The 18250-nt window shown below is 40.6% G+C and overlaps 1 protein-coding gene across 2 annotated transcripts in view; it reads left to right on the top strand.

The window, feature by feature from the left end:
• The window catches only part of TMEM38B (transmembrane protein 38B), a 28069-nt gene extending 10354 nt beyond the window's left edge, over positions 1-17715 (top strand). Inside the window, exons 3-6 of one of the 2 annotated variants that reach the window (XM_076361636.1) lie at positions 2208-2392; positions 3465-3552; positions 5619-5736; positions 17593-17715. In XM_076361636.1, coding sequence (XP_076217751.1) covers positions 2208-2392; positions 3465-3552; positions 5619-5736; positions 17593-17661 — 460 coding nt within the window. In that variant the 3' untranslated portion in view covers positions 17662-17715. Of the gene's footprint in view, positions 1-2207; positions 2393-3464; positions 3553-5618; positions 5737-7361; positions 13256-17592 lie in introns of those variants that run through there. The other variant, XM_076361635.1, reaches the window with a different exon arrangement.
• Positions 17716-18250: the final 535 nt, after the last annotated feature.

The following is an 18250-nucleotide window of genomic DNA, read 5'->3' as shown; positions in this document are numbered from 1 at the left end:
GAAAGTAAGTGTTTCTATCTGTCTGTATATATCTATATATTAGTCTTCTGGTCTTCATGTTGCAATGGAGGGCAGATTTCATTTAGGCAAATTGGTGAAATGAATAATGTGCAATAAATAGTGCAGTATTAACAAAGCTTATAGAATCCGCTTAAGGTTCATATTAGTCTGATGTGGGCAACATAACTGCTTGTTTTAACAAATGACACGAGTTAGGAGTACATGTAAACAGAATGTGATTTCTGTTGAACTTAACATGGCCAAATGTGATTTGCTGTGCACAAATAAAATGAGGTTTTAATGAGGAGCCGTGAATGTTATGAAACCTAAGCTTCTAGTTTTACAAAGCTCTCTCATCGTGAGTATAATGACTTTAATTCTTGGTCCCAAATCATGTGAAACGAAATTCCCCAAGCCATACATAAAACTGGAAAACAAAAGAGGTTGTGCTACGCTTGAGAAATGCTCCTAAATAGTCTGTAGGACAGCGACATCTGCTGCTAGAAAGTCTTGCTAGCAGAAATTACAGGCAAAAGTGCCGTGGTGGGACTGCAATGCTAGGTTCAATCCAGTTACCTGTGCTTCAGGGCCCTAAACCCACATTCTGCAATTGTAAATTAATTCTGGTTAGTGTTGTCTGTTGAGTACATGGCTTAAATGGCTATTTGCAGTAGCCATTAAAATACATGCTGTCTATACATCTTTGCCTTCATATCAACTGAAGCTTGGTTGCATACAAGGGCGATTGACTTTACAATAAGAGAAAAAGGAAGAATGTAAGTAGTTCAAAAGTGAAGCTAAAACTGAACACCAGAGCAGTAGTTAGCTATTAATGTAAATTCCAATAACTTCCTTGTATGTGAGAAATAGGCTATTGCATGCTCCACTCTGGGAGGTCTTGAAGAGAAGAAGCTTTAGAAGTTTGCAGTGGCAAGGTACTATATCTATTGCCGAAAAAGAAAATATATAACTAGGACAGGACTTCAGCTAAACTTTGCCTTTGTGGGGAGGAAGCTTCCTGGCATTCTGCTGTAAAGGATAAGCATTTTTTTCTGAAAAAATACCCCAAACCCCAAGTGCTGTCCTGATTTCTAATCTCTAATCATGAAGCATGACTCTTTCTAGTTGTGGTGCCTGCTAGTAGTTCCAATGAAGTAAACTAGATATGAGAGGTGCATCTCTGCATTGCAGCCTGAGTAAACAGGAGAAGAATACAGCCTTAGAAATTCTTGGTAGACAGGATTGAGCTCAGAAGCCTAAACCAACAGGCAAGTATCTTTTTTTTAGAAAATAAGAAAGTACTCTTCCCATCTTTTAAAGGCTTTCTCTGCTTTTACTTAATTGTTACTCTCTTATTCCTGTGCTGAAATAATCTAGATACTTAATCTTGATTATTTTTTTGAGACCTTGAATGTCTCTGCAAGAACTGAATTTTGTTTATGATTGAAGAGATAAAATGAAACAGCACATATCTAATCTTTTAAAATTTACTGTCAGCTTAGGATTTCATTGTTAGCCATCTTTATTTTAAAAGCAAGTTGATAAAAGATATATTATTAAATTTTGAGTACTGTGCTTTCAACACTTTGAAAAAAGAAATGTGCTTGTAATTGGCAAGCTGGAAAAGCTAGAATTGGTGGTTACTAAGATGTGAAATGTGTTTGAAAATAGCTGTGCATTTCATCTGGCATGACACTAACTAGTGGAGGCATTCTTGCCGAAGTTATGTAACTCCATGTACCTATCAGTATGAAAGCATGGTGTCAGCATGTGATTTACCACCCTGTTGTAATCCATAAGAAAAACCCCAAAACCAAAAAAAACCCAACCAAAAAAAAAAAAAACCCCACAAAAAACCAAACCACACAAAGTCAGGCAGACAATAATTTAATAATTTGAATTATAAAAACATGATATGTAAGCTGTAGAACAGTCAGTAAAATTTAAAGCTGTTTCTCATGTACTTTAATGGATTCTTCTTTGGGACAATGAGGCAGTAAGAACAATTTCAAATAATGTTTGATGATTTTGGTGCAAGAGCTCAAGCATGCTCAAAAGCATTTCAAATTTGTTCCAATATGTCTACCACACAAGAGAGTGAGTTATCAGCTAGTCATATTCCAAAAATATCTTTAAAGGTTATTAGAAAGTGAATTCCTTAGCAAAAACTTTTGAATGCTGCTAATGGGTTTTCTCATGATTTTCAGGTATCTTGTGTTTTACTGCCCAGAAGACATATTCTACCGGTGCTTTGCCTTTCTGCCTCTTCGGCTTCTGGTTGCAGGAATGAAAGAAGTGACTAGGACTTGGAAGATAACAGCTGGCATTGCACATGCAGACAGTCACTTCAAAGATGCCTGGCTTGTCATGGTAGCTGTGGGCTGGGCCAGAGGTAACATGCATAACATCTTGTTCTGATGGGTTGTGATGTTTTGGAGTGGTATTTAAATGGCTAGCCCTTCAGTGTCACTGTAGCACCATTGCTTGCTGTGCTGGATATGATAGTCCTAATACATCCCCTCAAGGAAAAAGCCTGTGCAGCAGTTTTTTCTGCCTGGATTAAGGGTGACATTGAGTGACTTTGAGTGAAGTTCATCTTATCCCTTCAGAAGGCCTTGTGAGGACTACTAAGATGGGCAGTTGATTGCAATAAAGAAATAGATGTCCTGTGTAGCTTCAGTGCTATTATTAAATTTTCCAACAGCATATTTCCTCAGAGCTGTTTTCCTTGCATGTGGCTGAAGAAGAGAACTTGTTTTCTTAGCTTTTTGGGTTGTAACCATTAGCTGATTTTAAACACAGGAATAAACCTTCTTGCCTGCCTGCTGTTTGGAGTGTGACTCTGGAAGCTACCTTCCTAGCTGCTGTGTTTGTAGTCACAACGTTAAAACCACCTCAGGAAGTAGTAGTGCAGCTCTTGTTTCTGTTTGCTTGATTCTGTTCTGCTTTGGGAAACAACACGTTAGTGTTACGATCTAACGAATTTTTTTCCCAGGTTATAATACAGATCAGTCTCATTAGCCAGAGCGTCTAACACCTCCTTATGTCTTGTATTCTTTTAATGTAAAAATACATATCCACTTTTCTCGCAGAGGGTCTTCGTCATTTATGGAGACACTCTCTGTACTTACATGATGACATGAAGAATGGAATAGTATAAGCCTCCTTGGATATTTACTTTGGCAATTCAGGCATTTTTTTGTAGTGATGAGTGCATCAGTTCAGATGCTATCACTTAAAGGTAAACCTGATGTTCTTGCTAAGTAGCTAAACCTCTGAGGTTTCATGTCGGTCACTCAAGTCATGCATGTATAAAAGATTGGATTAGTCTCTTTAAGTCTGAGCTTTGGGTGCCACATTTGGCACCTGGTGTAACGAGTTTTTCTGGGAGCAATAATAGGTTGCGCAGTAGTGGTAGCTAGTGGTAGTCAGCGGAGGCTTATCTTAAATATCTGCAATTTCAGGAGCTGGTGGTGGCCTAATTTCCAACTTTGAGCAGCTGGTGAGAGGAGTGTGGAAACCTGAAACTAATGAACTACTGAAGATGTCCTAGTAAGTTTTTAAAACAGACTGCAACATGTTAACTGTTTTGCTAACTCCTTGTGTTGACACTCACTTTTAGTGGTTCAGATTAAAAAAAAAAAAAGGCAGTAGGATATGTTTGTACTCAATGTTTTGGTGTGTATCTTGTGAAAGATTGGTTGATGATCTTGAGTAATTTTAGCCAATGTTTTAATCATTTTAGGTTCACAGCACAAGAACACCAAATGGGAAGACGAGTCAACAAAAATTATTTGGCAGAAAGCAGTATTGAGTCAGTAGGAAGTTGCTGGAAAGCAGTATTGACTCAATTTGTCTTACAGGAACATGGTCTTCTATCCAAAATGAAAGGACAGTGTTACCAGCAGTATACAAATGAAGTCTGCATTTTTCGTGCATGTTCTGAGCACCACTAAGGTGGTTTCCCTTCAGCATTGTCACTCTTATGTTCTCTGCCAGTACTGTTTTCCTCCACAGTTACCAATTAGTTGAGAAGGTGCAAATAGGTTATTCAATATAGCAGAAATGTACCGCAAGATAGGAAATGTTACTTCTCTTGCAGAAGCAAAGAATGGGAATATTACATGGCTCCCGGTTTAGTCTGTACAGTAAAAGGAGAATTGAGACAGGCTAGAAAGCCACAAGCTATTATTGTAAGTCAAGGTAAGCTCACTATGGTAGTTTCCTAAAATTCGTTTGATCTTTCCCATGTTACTCTCAGGTCTTTAGAAATAATTTTTTTTTTTTTTAAAGTCATCTTGTTTTTCTGCAGCCACTCTTAGAAACAGAATAACAGAAGAGAAATTTGTAGCCTTTCCTTTGGCAATATTTCTTTTTTTTATGGCTTATGTTAGTTGTTGGCTTTTTCTGAAATTCCAGGTATTTAGAATTTCTCTCCCTCTGTCAGTGCCTAAGTGGCAGTTTTGTAAGCAAACTTCCAGAAGGAAGAGGTCACTGTCAATAATAGCACTGTAAACCCAGATAACACTGTATTTGCAGGTGCAACGCTAGAGCAATGCTTACTGACTGTGGCAGCGCTTGCATATATTTTCCTTCTCCATGGTAGATGTGGCTGAAAGTAACTCAAAAAGGATTTTTAAAATTTTGTTTAATATATAAAGCTTAAGAATATTAAATAGAAGTAAGTTACAAAGTTAAACGGATAAAATGTTCTGCAAATGCATGAGATGCCTGTATACAGAGTTGTTGTTTTTGGCTTTCTGAACAGGAAGTTGATGCAGTAAATCTCTGAGTTACTGAAAAGACAGTGAAGAATGTGTCTACACTAGATGCTCTGTGATAACAGGAATGTCACCTGTACATGTCGCATGTAGATGCAGATTAAGAAATCCACAGAATTTTTCTGCCAGTGTAGTAGTGCTCTCTCTTCAAACGACTTTAGATAACTGACCAAGGTTCTCTTCTTTTCTGACTGCATACCTCGCAAGGGATTTACCACCAAAATGAAGATAGCTAGAAGATGTAAATATTTGCATGTCTCAAGTCAACATAGCTACGTTGGCAAAACCTGGTAACATAGGCCTGGCTCAAGTCAAGTATAAGCTGACTACAACTCTAGAACTGCTGCAGTGTCACAGTGGACCGAGACTTGGACTATGTTGTTCTTCAACACCTTAAACAACTCTTTGGAGTAACTAACACCTGGAGTGTAGGAGAGGAACCTATTTTTAAGTCTAGTCCAAGTAGTGCAAGCTTTGTGATTTAACTCTTCAGTATTGGGAGAGGAAGAAGGGGAGCAAGCTGACGTATAGAGTCTGAATATAGGCATTGATTTGAGGAGGATGTTGTCAAGTATGAGTTTGCTGGGTGTGTAAAGTAGTGCTGAACTTGATGATTGTCTATATTATGGACAGAAAGCATAGTAATAGTATATAAAGTGAACGTCTTAGTTTAATTATGGCTAGGTTTTGGACCTTGTCACTGTTACCACAAGTTTTCATTAGTTCTATTCAGAAATAATTCTTTTGCACACTAAGAGCATTTATTGCTTTCCAGGCCGTGGCAGCTTTCACTGTAGAGTAGAGAAGAGAAATTAACACTGCTTGTTTGATTTCCAGCCCTGTGAAGGTAACTTTGATAGGAGCAGTTCTTTTCACCCTGCAACACAGCCAGTACTTGCCAATAGCAAGACACAACCTCGTGTTTTTATACACCGTCTTTCTTGTCGTCTCCAAGGTAAGAATGTGAAAGTGTTGCAAATAACTGAATAACAGAAAATATTTGATTTCATTATTTCCAAGCAAAAAATATGCCCTCAAACATTCTACCACAAGTTAGAATGCGTGCTTCTGGATGGGAAGGCCAGCTCCTACTGAAGTCTTAAACTTGTGTTTAGTCTTCTATGCATGAGCAGTGCAGAAGACCTATTCTGTAACTGATACTGTTCAATGTATGGGGGAAAAAAAAAAAAAAAGAAAAAAATCAGGAATTTTGGCACCCAACAGTTGATATGCCAGGCTTGTATGTGCATAATCTCAAACAAAGCTTATACTTGTAGAAAGAAACTCTCCTGTTCTCTGCCTTTTGCCAGCTGCTTAAAACCTTCCTTGTACCTGTGCAGTCATCTGTGGGTTTGCAAAACAAGCCAACTAGGTTCTCATGTGGCTTAAAGTGTTCGCAACATAAGTGTTTAGGTGGGAAGAGAAAGCGTATCAAAACCACTTTGAAGTAGCTGTAACTACTTTTATAATAAAATAAGTACTACTTCTCTGTTGAATTCTTTAATCCCTCCAGTCTTGTTCATTTCCAGGATGATGCCTGTCTTCAGGATTATTAGCTAATAAGAAAGTGTAGTTTCTATGTTAGCAGAAGTCTGGCAATTTTACGAGGTTCAGAGCTGCTGTTGAACAGACTAGAGACTGTCTTAAAGTGGTGGTTGCCAGTCTCCTTTCTGTGAAGTAGCTGACAAGTTTAATTCTAGAGAAGTTGGTTTAGGGAGCCGAGACTTCAAGCTGATGCTCATGATTCTCCACCTAAACCAATAAAGGCATTGTTGAACTGGGGATGCTGGGAATGGAGAAGGAAAGGAATGTTATTCTGGAAGTGAGAAATTACAGCTGTCTTCAGAAGCTGGCTGTCAGGCTGCACTGAAATGAGTAAGTTCTTAAACTGATCGTCATACTGACTATCAGGAACTTGAGCATCCAGTTAACTAATTAAGCAACAGTTGTGGATCTGGCATAGTCCTGTAGTAGTGTCTTGTTTTAGAAACTTTTCATGTCTCTGAAAACTGTAGAAGCTCTTGCAATATAAGCTTGTCTAGTACCTGGATCTACAAAACAGTTTTTTCTATGCTGATTCCAAGTTATGTATTCTAAGGAATTTCCACCTAAACCTCTCAACTTTATGGAATGAGTATGGCTGTGTGGAATTCTAACTTAAGTCTGGCTATGCATATATATTTAGGTGCTTACACATTGCATTCTTTCAATTTAAATGGAAATAGCCACTCTGTTTACAGTTTTTCAGTTTGAACAAGGTACAAAAATTACACATAAAAGTTGCTCTTCACCTTATTTGTATGCCATTAAATGTGGTTTAGTCTTAGGATGATTTTAGCAAACATGGAAAGTTTTTTGTGCACATTCTTTGTGTATAGCTGTGTGAAGAGTGTAGGTCAGAAAGAAAAGCATTCTTTGATCAAGTCAAGCTAAAATGAACATATTTCTGTTCTTGGTGGCATGGCCTCACGCTCGTGTAGAAAGTTAGAAATGCCATACATCCATTCAGCTTTGAACTTGTTTTCAATCGCTGTGAAGTCATTAAAACTTTTATTGTAACTTGATCCTTGTTCTTCATAGGTAACAATGATGTTGACAAGATCTGCAACTTCTCCATTTGCTCCCTTTGAGGCTGCATTAGGCCATATGTTCTTTGGCTTGCAAAAGATACCATCCAAAGTGAAGGGTGAAGGTGCCGCATCTTCCAATGGCTCTTCAGTCTGTGACCCGTCTTCTTCTGAACAGCACCGTGATGGTGTTAAGAAAAGACAAGCGAAGAAAACAGAATAAGTGGCTTAAAATCCTTGATGGTCATAGCTTTTGAAGATGTTTCTATTTCAGATTAGGCTGGCTGAGAAATTTGTTTAAAGAAATGCATGTGAGGAGCGAACAGGGCTGTATACTATTGTGTTGTTGTTCGCCTTCGGAATGTGTTTCGTAAGCTACTGTTCAGATGTCTAAATGCACATGTTGGATTTGTAAGTTAGAAACTACAAATTTTTATAGTGGTTATGAGTTTACTAAATTTTGTATTTATGATAACTTTAAATGCTTACATGCTAAAAAGATAGTTTCAAAATGTGACAATCAGCTTTGTTATTTTTTCTGATATATCACTTGTTTTACCTCTTCCTGCCCTGCCCCCAATTCTTATGTTTCATTTGGATAGCATGGATTTGCACTGCCAAGTGTTCACAGTAGCATGTCCCAAAAAAGAAAGTAATCATCTGAGTCAGGCTTAATCACATTGCGTTGTAAAACCACGAAAATGTACCGAACTAATGCCTTTAACTAGAAAAATAACTGAATTACTGTTGTAATTCACATTGCACTGGTCTAGATTTTCTTCATTTACTTAAGTAAATATTTTTCATATTTTTCTATTTTTTAAAATAAGAGTGCGTTATCTGGGACTTTTAAAAATCTTTACAGTTAGCAAGTAGAAACACTTCAATATTTTCATTGTTGGCTTACTTTGACACTTTATTTGCAAGTGTTTGATATATAGCTGTTTTTCATGTTACATAGGTGATTTACATGTGGTTTGTAGTTCTCTTTCAGTTTGGCTGGGACTAGACATCTCTGCCTGCACTTTTATCCAAGCATACGTATTTTTTCTTTTCAAAGCCGAACTTCCTTTTAAAAAAGTATACTGGACAGTACATTTACCTTGTTTCTCATGAGTTCAGCCCTATTATGCCTGCTGCTAATAAATACCAGCACTAGTTTGTAGCAATTACCTCTGGTGCTATTGGGGAAGAAGCCTGGTGTCACCGGCAAAATTTTGGGTTTTTTGATCATGGGTTGGTTTACATGACACCAGGCCTGCTGGTGACAGATGGGGTACACCTGTTCGAAGGGGGAAAAGGATCTTTGCACAGGAGTTAGCAGGGCTCATTGAAAGAGCTTTAAACTAGATTTGAAGGGGGAAAGGGATAAAACCAGGTTCACTAGAGATAAGCCTGGGGGCGGCACGCCACTGTTTGAGGGATGGTGTGCTAGCAAGGTCCTTCAGTCTGCTGTATCAGTGGAGGTAAGGGATGGAGAGCCACGTGACAGCAAAGACATAAGGGTTATTGATGTGTTAGAAACCACGGAAGCGCCTGAGAATGGTCATGTAGGAATTAGAGCTTCTCCCCCGAAAAAGGTGGCAGGATCAATAGCCCAACTGAAGTGCATCTACACCAATGCACACAGCATGGGCAACAAACAGGAAGAGCTAGAAGCTGTTCTGCAGCGGGAAAACTGATATAGTTGCCATCATGTAAACATGGTGGGATGACTTGCACAACTGGAGTGCTGCAATGGATGGCTATAAGCTCTTCCAAAGGGATAGGCAAGGAAGGAGAGGCGGTGGCATAGCCCTGTATGTTAGGGAGTGTTTTGACTGTCTAGAGCTTGACAATGGTGATGCTAGAGTTGAGTGTTTATGGGTAAGAATCAGGGAGAAGGCCAACAATGCAGATATCATGGTGGGAGTCTGTTATAGACCACCCAACCAGGATGAAGAGGCAGATGAAATATTCTATGAGCAGCTGGGAGAAGTCTCACAATCGCTAGCCCTTGTTCTTGTGGGGGACTTCAACTTACCAGATAATGTACTGGTACTGTACTGATACAATGTACTCTGTGCTGGAAATACAATACAGCAGAGAGGAAACAGTCCAGGAGTTTCCTGGAGTGTGTGGAAGATAACTTCCTGACACAACTTGTGAGTGAGCCAACTAGGGAAGGTGTGCAGCTGGACATGTTGTTTGTGAACAGAGAAGGACTTGTGGGTGATGTGACAGTTGGAAGCCGTCTTGGGCACAGCGATCACAAAATGATAAGAGTTTTCAATTCTTGGAGAGGTAAGGAGGGGGGTCAGCAGAACTGCCACCTTGCACTTCCGGAGGGCAGACTTTGGCCTGTTTGTGGGCCTGGTTGACAGAGTCCCTTGGGAGGCAGTCCTGAAGGGCAAAGGAGTCCAGCAAGGCTGGACGTTCTTCAAGAAGGAACTCTTAAAGTTGCAGGAGCAGGCCATCCCCGTGTGCCAAAAGACAAGCCGGCAGGGAAGAAGACTGGCCTGGCTGAACAGAGAGCTTTGGCTGGAACTCAGGGAAAAAAAGAGAGTTTATGACCTTTGGAAGAAGGGGCAGGCCACTCAGGAGGACTACAAGGATGTCGTGAGGTTATGCAGGAAGAAGATTAGAAGGGCCAAATCCCAGCTAGAAATTAATTTGGCTACTGCAGTAAAAGACAATAAAAAATGTTTCTATAAATACATTAACAACAAAAGGAGGGCTAAGGAGAATCTCCATCCTTTATTGGATGCGGGGGGAAACATAGTGACAAAGGATGAGGAAAAGGCTGAGCTACTTAATGCCTTCTTTGCCTCAGTCTTTAACAGTAAGAGCAGTTGTTCTCCAGGTACCCAGACCCCTGAGCTGGAAGACAGGGATGGGGAGCAGAATGAAGCCCCCATAATCCAAGGGGAAATGGTTAGTGACCTGTTACACCACTTAGACACACACAAGTCTATGGGGCCAGATGGGATCCACCCAAGGGTACTGAGGGAGCTGGCAGAAGCGTCTCCAAGCCACTTTCCATCATTTACCAGCAGTCCTGGCTAACTGGGGAGGTCCCAGTTGACTGAAGGTTAGCAAATGTGATGCCGATCTATGAGAAGGGCCAGAAGGAGGATTCAGGGAACTACAGGCCTGTCAGTCTGACCTTGGTGCCGGGGAAGGTTATAGAGCAGATCATCTTGAGCGCCATCTCACGGCACTGGTGACAACCAGGACAACCAGGCGATCAAGTGCAGTCAGCACAGGTTTATGAAAGGCAGGTCCTTATTGACTGATCTATCTCCTTCTATGACAAGGTGATCCGCCTAGTGAGTGAGGCAAAGGCTGTGGATGTTGGCTACCTAGACTTTAGTAAAGCCTTTGACACCATTTCCCACAGCATTCTCCTGGAGAAACTGGCTGCTCATGGCTTGGATGGGCGTACGCTTTGCTGGGTGAAAAACTATCTGGATGGCCAGGCCCAAAGACTTGTGATGAATAGAGTTAAATCCTGTTGGTGACTGGTCACAAGTGGTGTTCCCCAGGGCTCAGTATTGGGGCCAGTTCTGTTTAATATCTTTATCAGTGATCTGGATGAGGGGATCGAGTGCACCCTCAGTAAGTTTGCAGATGACACCAAGTTGGGCGGGAGCGTTGATCTGCTTGAGGGTAGGAAGGCTCTGCAGAGGGACCTGGACAGGCTGGATCAATGGGCCGAGGCCAACTGTATGAGATTTAACAAGGCCAAGTGTCGGGTCCTGCACTTGGGTCACGACAACCCCATGCAGCGCTACAGGCTTGGCAGAGGGTGGCTGGAAAGCTGCGTGTCGGGAAAGGACCTGGGGGTGCTGGTCGACAGCCGGCTGAACATGAGCCGGCAGTGTGCCCATGCGGCCAAGAAGGCCAATGGCATCCTGGCCTGTATCAGAAATAGTGTGGCCAGCAGGAGTAGGGAAGTGATCGTGCCCCTGTACTCGGCACTGGTGAGGCCGCACCTCGAATACTGTGTTCAGTTTTGGGCCCCTCACTGCAAGAAAGACGTTGAGGTGCTGGAGCGTGTCCAGAGAAGGGCAACGAAGCTGGTGAAGAGCCTAGAGCACAAATCTTATGAGGAGCGGCTGAGGGAACTGGGGTTGTTTAGCCTGGAGAAAAGGAGGCTGGGGGGAGACCTTATCGCTCTCTACAACTACCTGAAAGGAGGTTGTAGTGAGGTGGGTGTCGGTCTCTTCTCCCAAGTAACAAGCAATAGGACAAGAGGAAACGGCCTCAAGTTGCGCCAGGGGAGGTTTAGATTGGACATGAGGAAAAATGTCTTTCCTGAAAGAGTGGTTAAACATTGGAACAGGCTGCCCAGGGAAGTGGTTGAGTCACCATCCCTGGAGGTATTTAAAAGACGTGTAGATGTGGTGCTTAGGGACATGGTTTAGTGGTGGAATTGGCAGTGTTAGGTCTACGGTTGGACTTGATGATCTTAAAGTTCCTTTCCAACCTAAATGATTCTATGATTCTATGCTATCAGAAGCACTGGTACTATTTATTAGTGTTTGCTGAAATCTGCTTCCTGCTCATTGCATCTTTTTTGCACATGATGTGGAGCAGTTCTAAGTGGCATACACTTCAGACCTGAGAACTTTGACGTTTTGGAGTTGTTACATTTCATAAGAATAGAATCTTTTCAGAGGAATCTCTCATTGATGTGCCAATTTTTAGAATAAATTAAACTATTTTTACAGAATAAGATTATTTGTCTTCAGAGAGTACTGCTTTGAAGAGTATTCTTCAGCAAGAGGAGGTAGGTTAATCTTTGTGCAGGGGTGCCAAGGAGAATATGGAGGGAGATCTGATTTGAAAAGACAAACTTCTAGTTCCAGGTACATACCTAAATTTAGAAAAACTGTCACCAGCACTGTGCTTAGAGAAAAGAAAAAGAAAAAAGTACCCAAGAAATTTCTTGTGCCTGTCCAGTCATATTTCCATGGTAGTGACCAAAACCACTGAACTCCTCAGTTTGGAATCCAACTTTATAGCAAATGTGCTGCACCTTGAAAGCTAAAATGAGTATTATCTTCAACAGAGAAGAGTAAAAAGAAAAAAGAAAAAAAAAAAAAAGAATCCCCAACTCTTTGGACAAAATAAAAGAGCCCCCAACTCTTTGGACAAAATAGCAATAATATTACTGACATTTTACACTGAAACTCAGTGTACAGTTATAAATGCTTGGAGTACTCACTTGCAGGGTGTCTCAGTTTTTTGTAGCTTGGTATCATGGATGTATGGATAAACTTGAAGCTGCCAACTAGCTAGTTAATGGTCAACTAGTTATTCAGCAACACCAGCAAAAGTTGTATGTCCGCGGTTTTTAAAACTTCTGCATGTTTTTTTGAAGAGGTGTAATTGTGTATACTGGATCACAAGACCCATACAGAATTGGATTGTGGTATGGAACTATGTTGCACAGCTGTGAAATACTGGCTGATAACTGGCTACTCTTAGCCCAAATAAATGTGAAAATATGCTTAGACTAATTCTTTAACAAGTTTACAATTTGAAGGAAAATACATGGGTTTATATTCATTTTGGACTTAAAGACAACAATCTTAAAAAAAAATGCTTTTCTTGAATGAACACCTTAAGAGAAATACACATCACACTAAAAATGTGTATTGTTGAGACACAACATTAAGTTATGCTGAAAGAAATCCCGTTGTAAGCACCATGAAAACAAACCTTCATGTTTAAAGATCTCGCAGGCTTCTGAAGGATGGGTGCTCAAAAGAACTCCATACTCAATAGTTACATGCAAGTGTTCTGAGAACTATTTTTTTATAATACAAAAAAGATAACCAGTTGCACAGGGTTTCACCTGAATTCTGTAGAAGACTTTAATACAGTCTGTCCAGGATGCCTTAAATAAACAATTACTTCCTAGCTTTCATGCTGATAGTTCTGTATCTCTGCTAAACTTCTCTGTGTGAGATTGGTAAGAATTCCTTATAACTGTTCTGTTCTGTTCAAGCATGTCAGATTCAGCAGAACTGCATACGTGAACTAGTTGGCTGTATCTAATTTTGTCATTAGCCTGGTAAAATCAGAAGTAGTTCTCTTGTGCTAACATAAACTAAGGCTTGAAGGAGTTGTTTTATCAGCTCAATTGTTGGGCTGGAAGGGCCTATTCCTGATTAATTCAATTGCTGTTTTGGGTCTTCATTTCTATTAAGTATGCCCAATTTCTGTAAAAAGAAATACCTTAAGATGTGATTCATGAACAGAACCAAAGTTGCTTTAGATGATAAATGCATTTTGCTTTCCTCATCTGTATTTTCTCCATTTCATTTTATTGGAAAGAAGTGGAGATAGGAGGGTATCATACAGACAGTGCCTTCCTTTCCAACTTGATTCTTCAGTGTATTATTAGGCAAGACAGCTGTTCAAGAATTCCAAACATCTGTCTTCTGTAGGAATCCGAATTTGCTCAACATAAGGGCCATGCTGAAATCTAACATCTTCCAACAATCTAGACAGTGAATGCAAGCTTTACTCTGAATGAATACTCTTAATTTAGAAGGTGAATCCTCATTTCTAAGTTCTAAATGAAGTCTTACGAAGAGTAGCAACAGAGAAGCAGCATTTGACACTAAGATGAGAATCAAAAATGTGTTGTAAATAGTAATTTGCATTTGTTCTGATAAAACTGCCCCATTAAGCAGTCAAATGCCTTTTGTGAAATGTGTGAAAATGTCCAGCAAGGAACAGATAGCAACATGATCACTGAAAAAGAAATACATTAATATTCTCAGGCAAGAACAGCCTATTGCACACTGATCTGCAAGTGGGTTTTATCTACCATCAAGAAGTAGAATATGATGATCAAAATACCATACCAAATAAAAACTGCTGCAACCAAGTTTGATAAACTAGTGCATGCATATGTCCAACAACTTCTGTGAAGGAGGAACGTACCAGGTTGCTAATAGAGGAGGAAAAGAATAAGTTGTCCAGATGGAGATCAGTGACAAGTGGTGTCCCTCAGGGGTCCATATTGCGTATTGGGACCAGTGCTGTTTAATATCTTCATCAATGACACAGACAGTGGGATTGAGTGCACCCTCAGCAAGTTTGCAGATGACACCAAGCTGAGTGGTGTGGTTGACACACCTGAGGGACGGGATGCCATCCAGAGGGACCTGGACAAGCTCGAGAAGTGGGCCTATGTGAACCTCATGTAGTTCAACAAGGCCAAGTGCAAGGTCCTGCACCTGGGTCGGGGCAACCCCCGGTATCAATACAGGCTGGGGGATGAAGGGATTGAGAGCAGCCCTGTGGAGAGGGACTTCAGGGTACTGGTGGATGAGAAGCTGGACATGAGCCAGCAATGTGTGCTCGCAGCCCAGAAAGCCAACTGTATCCTGGGCTGCATCAAAAGAAGCGTGGCCAGCAGGTCGAGGGAGGTGATCCTGCCCCTCTACTCTGCTCTGGTGAGACCCCACCTGGAGTACTGCGTCCAGCTCTGGAGCCCTCAGTACAGGAAAGACACGGACCTGCTGGATCAGGTCCGGAAGAGAGCCATGAAAATGATCAGAGGGCTGGAACACCTCTCCTATGAGGACAGGCTGAGGGAGTTGGGGTTGTTCAGCCTAGAGAAGAGAAGGCTCCGTGGAGACCTTATTGGGGTCTTTCAGTACTTAAAGGGAGCCTGTGAGGAACATGGGGACAGACTTTTTAGTAGGGCCTGTCCAACAGGACAAGGGGTAATGGTTTTAATCTGAAAGAGGGTAGATTCAGATTAGATATAAGGAAGAATTTTTGTTATGCTGAGGGTGGTGAAACACTGGCACAGGTTGCCCAGAGAGGTGGTGGATGCCCCATCCCTGGAAACATTCAAGAACAGGCTGGACGGGGCTCTGAGCAATCTGATCTAGTTGAAGATGTCCCTGCCCACGGCAGGGGTGTTGGACTAGATGACCTTTAGAAGTCCTTTCCAAACCAAACTATTCTATGATTCTATGATTCTGTGAAAAAAAGTTTCTTCAAAGTTGTTGAAGCATGCTGTTAAGGTGGTTTAGACAGCCTTACTGACCCTGGAAGCTGATAGTGCCAGTGGCATGTAGTTCTTATGAAAGGACCCTAAAAGCAAGAAACATGCTTCTACTTTGTTGTCTTTGGCTGAAAGTTTATCAAGCTTTCTGGCGTATTTTTCCATGATAAATATACAAATTGTTCCTCTTCAGTCAGAGTCACCTTTAGTTTGGTCAGATTTTTTCCTTCCCTTAAAAGAAGATCACTAACAAACAGTTGAATATCAAAGTTGGATTAGAAAGTCCTGTGGATTTTTTTTTTCAGTTGGGCTTTTTTTGGGCCAAATTTGGAATAAAATCACTGAAGGGTTTTTTGATCCAAAGCTCTTTGGCACCCATTCTGTTTTCTGAAAATTACATCCATTTATGGTCCTGGGAGGTTTATGGAATTATATGGAAGTATTTTTGAGTGTCTGTCAGTGGAATTTGAGTATACCTTTAAGGCACTTAACAAGAAGATTATGCTGAGCAAGTTGATGACACGGATTTATATGGTTCTTCTATTGTCATAGCAGAATGTCATAAAAATCCAAGGTGAAGAAATGAGTTATATTGAAGAGAGTACAGTTTCACGGCAACTTCTCTCTCACAGGAGTGACTTCTGTAGTTCAAATGTTGTTTGTATGAAAACTTTGCTAGCTTTACTTACCAGTTACCCACGATGCACCAAAGCTTGGTTCTGACTCTCCCAAAGTGAGCTGTTGTCCTGCAAAGCAGGTGATTTTTCTTTGGTGTTTGCTTTCTAGCTCATGAAAGCTTAAAACAGCTGGAGAGAGGCTTAGCACTTGATATTTTCAAGTTGAGCCAAGGGGAAGAATGGCACATGGGAGAGAGACCCATCTTTCTGAGTAGCTGCCTTTGTATTAGTTGGGGCATGTTCTTTGGCTTCAATCCAATTATCCAATATATTTTTTGGCCCCTTTAATTCAGTATAGCAGCTGAAAACAAGGAGAGGTAGCTCACGTGATATGTTTAGCTCATAACAGACCCCACCAGCAGCGCTGAGAACCAGCATGTCAGGAAGAAGGATCAGCAGTGAATTGCCCTTTTAACAATAGCCTCTTCTATAGGGTTTGTGGATTTTTTAAATCAATTTAGGCTTCAGAGTCCGATAATATGCAAAGGAGAGCTGGTGACCTTATTGCCAAACTTGAATCTGAGTTTTGAAGCAATTTTGCATGGTTCTGAAGATTAACATTCCAAAATTTGAGTATCCTCTCCTGTAACTAGTACACATATGCTTTATTTTTATACTGGACCTTCTGGATTAAAAAGTTCAGGATCAGGTTGGATTCTTCTGAATTCATCTCTCTCAGATATAATCCAGATGTCTTGTAGCTCGCTTTGGCTTAGAACTGTCTTGCCGAAAGAATAGTTCCTTAGAAATCAAATGTGTTTATGATTTTTTCAGTCCCTTATCTTTACCTAAATCTCCTGTTTATTTCAGACTGAAGCTTTATGTGAGTAAGTCTGGCAGGAACTGGATCATAATTGAGTTTAGAAGAAGCTGAAACACAAAGGCTATTAAAAAAAGAAAGTTTCAATGCTAATATCTATTAAGTAAGAAGACACAGATGCCAAATGCTAAAGTCTACCAAAACCCAACAAAAATTTAGTGCTAAAAGGCTACACTTAAGCAGAGAAATTTCAGAAAACAAACCCATGCATTGCTATTGAGAGAAGTCGCCGTATATGGACACAGGAAACAAGTTTCCAAATTGTGCATCGCTATGTATGTGTTCTTGTCCTCAAATGCAAACTGAATGGAGCACAAGGTTAATGAGCTTCAGGCCAAGCTGAGGCAAGCACACAAGGAGTCAGGACAAAGTGGAGTAACTCCTGGAAATGCTATACAGCATGCTATTACTATAGCAAGAGGAGGAAACACAGACTGCTGTCAGAAATGAACTAGGAATGTGGTTCTAACACTAGTGCAACCTTACTGTTACTGACCTAAGAGGTAACATGCTGTGTTTCTGAGTCTGTGGCTGGTCTATGTGGATGTCTATGAAATTAGAGCGTCAATGCTGTAAGGAAAAGCAATGATTAAGAAGGTCAAGCTGGGTAAGACCCCTGGGGATATGTTTGCAGCATGAACTATAAGAATGTGATTAGGCATTTCAAGTTATTAATAAGATGTGCTTCTGATATCTTTAAACAGTGCTGATTTTTTTTTTTTTTTTTACCCAGGCTGAAATGATGTGGAGAAGAGTGGGATTATGTCTGAGCAGTTCATTAATGTCAGAAAAAAATAAATGAGGGCATTGAACAAGATACTCCTAGTAAAATGCATCCGTGCTTCTTGGTACGCAGTAAAGTAGTCATGTCAGGCAATACAGAATTTAACTACCTCTAGTGTGGGCAATATGGAGCTTCTCATTGCTCCTCCAGGGGCATCAGACTGTGCAGCTACTAGATCTTATTTATGGTGAAAGGAAAGAGCAAGAAAACTTACAAAAATTATGGGTTGTCTTTGGCAAAGAGAGTGACTGACTCAGTAAATCAAGACTGCTAGAGAAGAGAGAGGAGAACACTGGCTATCACAAAGGTTTGTAAAATCAAAATTGAACCTGATGCACATGGAATGATTTTCACATAATACAGCAATTTCAAGTGAAACTGGTAGGTAATGGACTCTGAGTGAACAAAAAAAAAGCTGTTACTTAAGTTGCACAATATATAATTAAGCTGTGGAACTCATTGGCTCAGGTAGAAATGCTAGAAATGGAAAGCAATTAGATAGCAGTTCTGACTCAGGCAGGCCTCACAGAGTTTTGTCAGATGGTGGAAGAGTATTATGGGTACATTATATAGTACATGCCTGACCTATCGTCAGATTTTCTCTAGG

The sequence above is a fragment of the Aptenodytes patagonicus genome, chromosome Z, assembly GCF_965638725.1.
Source record: "Aptenodytes patagonicus chromosome Z, bAptPat1.pri.cur, whole genome shotgun sequence".
Lineage (NCBI taxonomy): Eukaryota > Metazoa > Chordata > Aves > Sphenisciformes > Spheniscidae > Aptenodytes > Aptenodytes patagonicus.
This window is presented reverse-complemented; position numbering and strand designations above follow the sequence as displayed.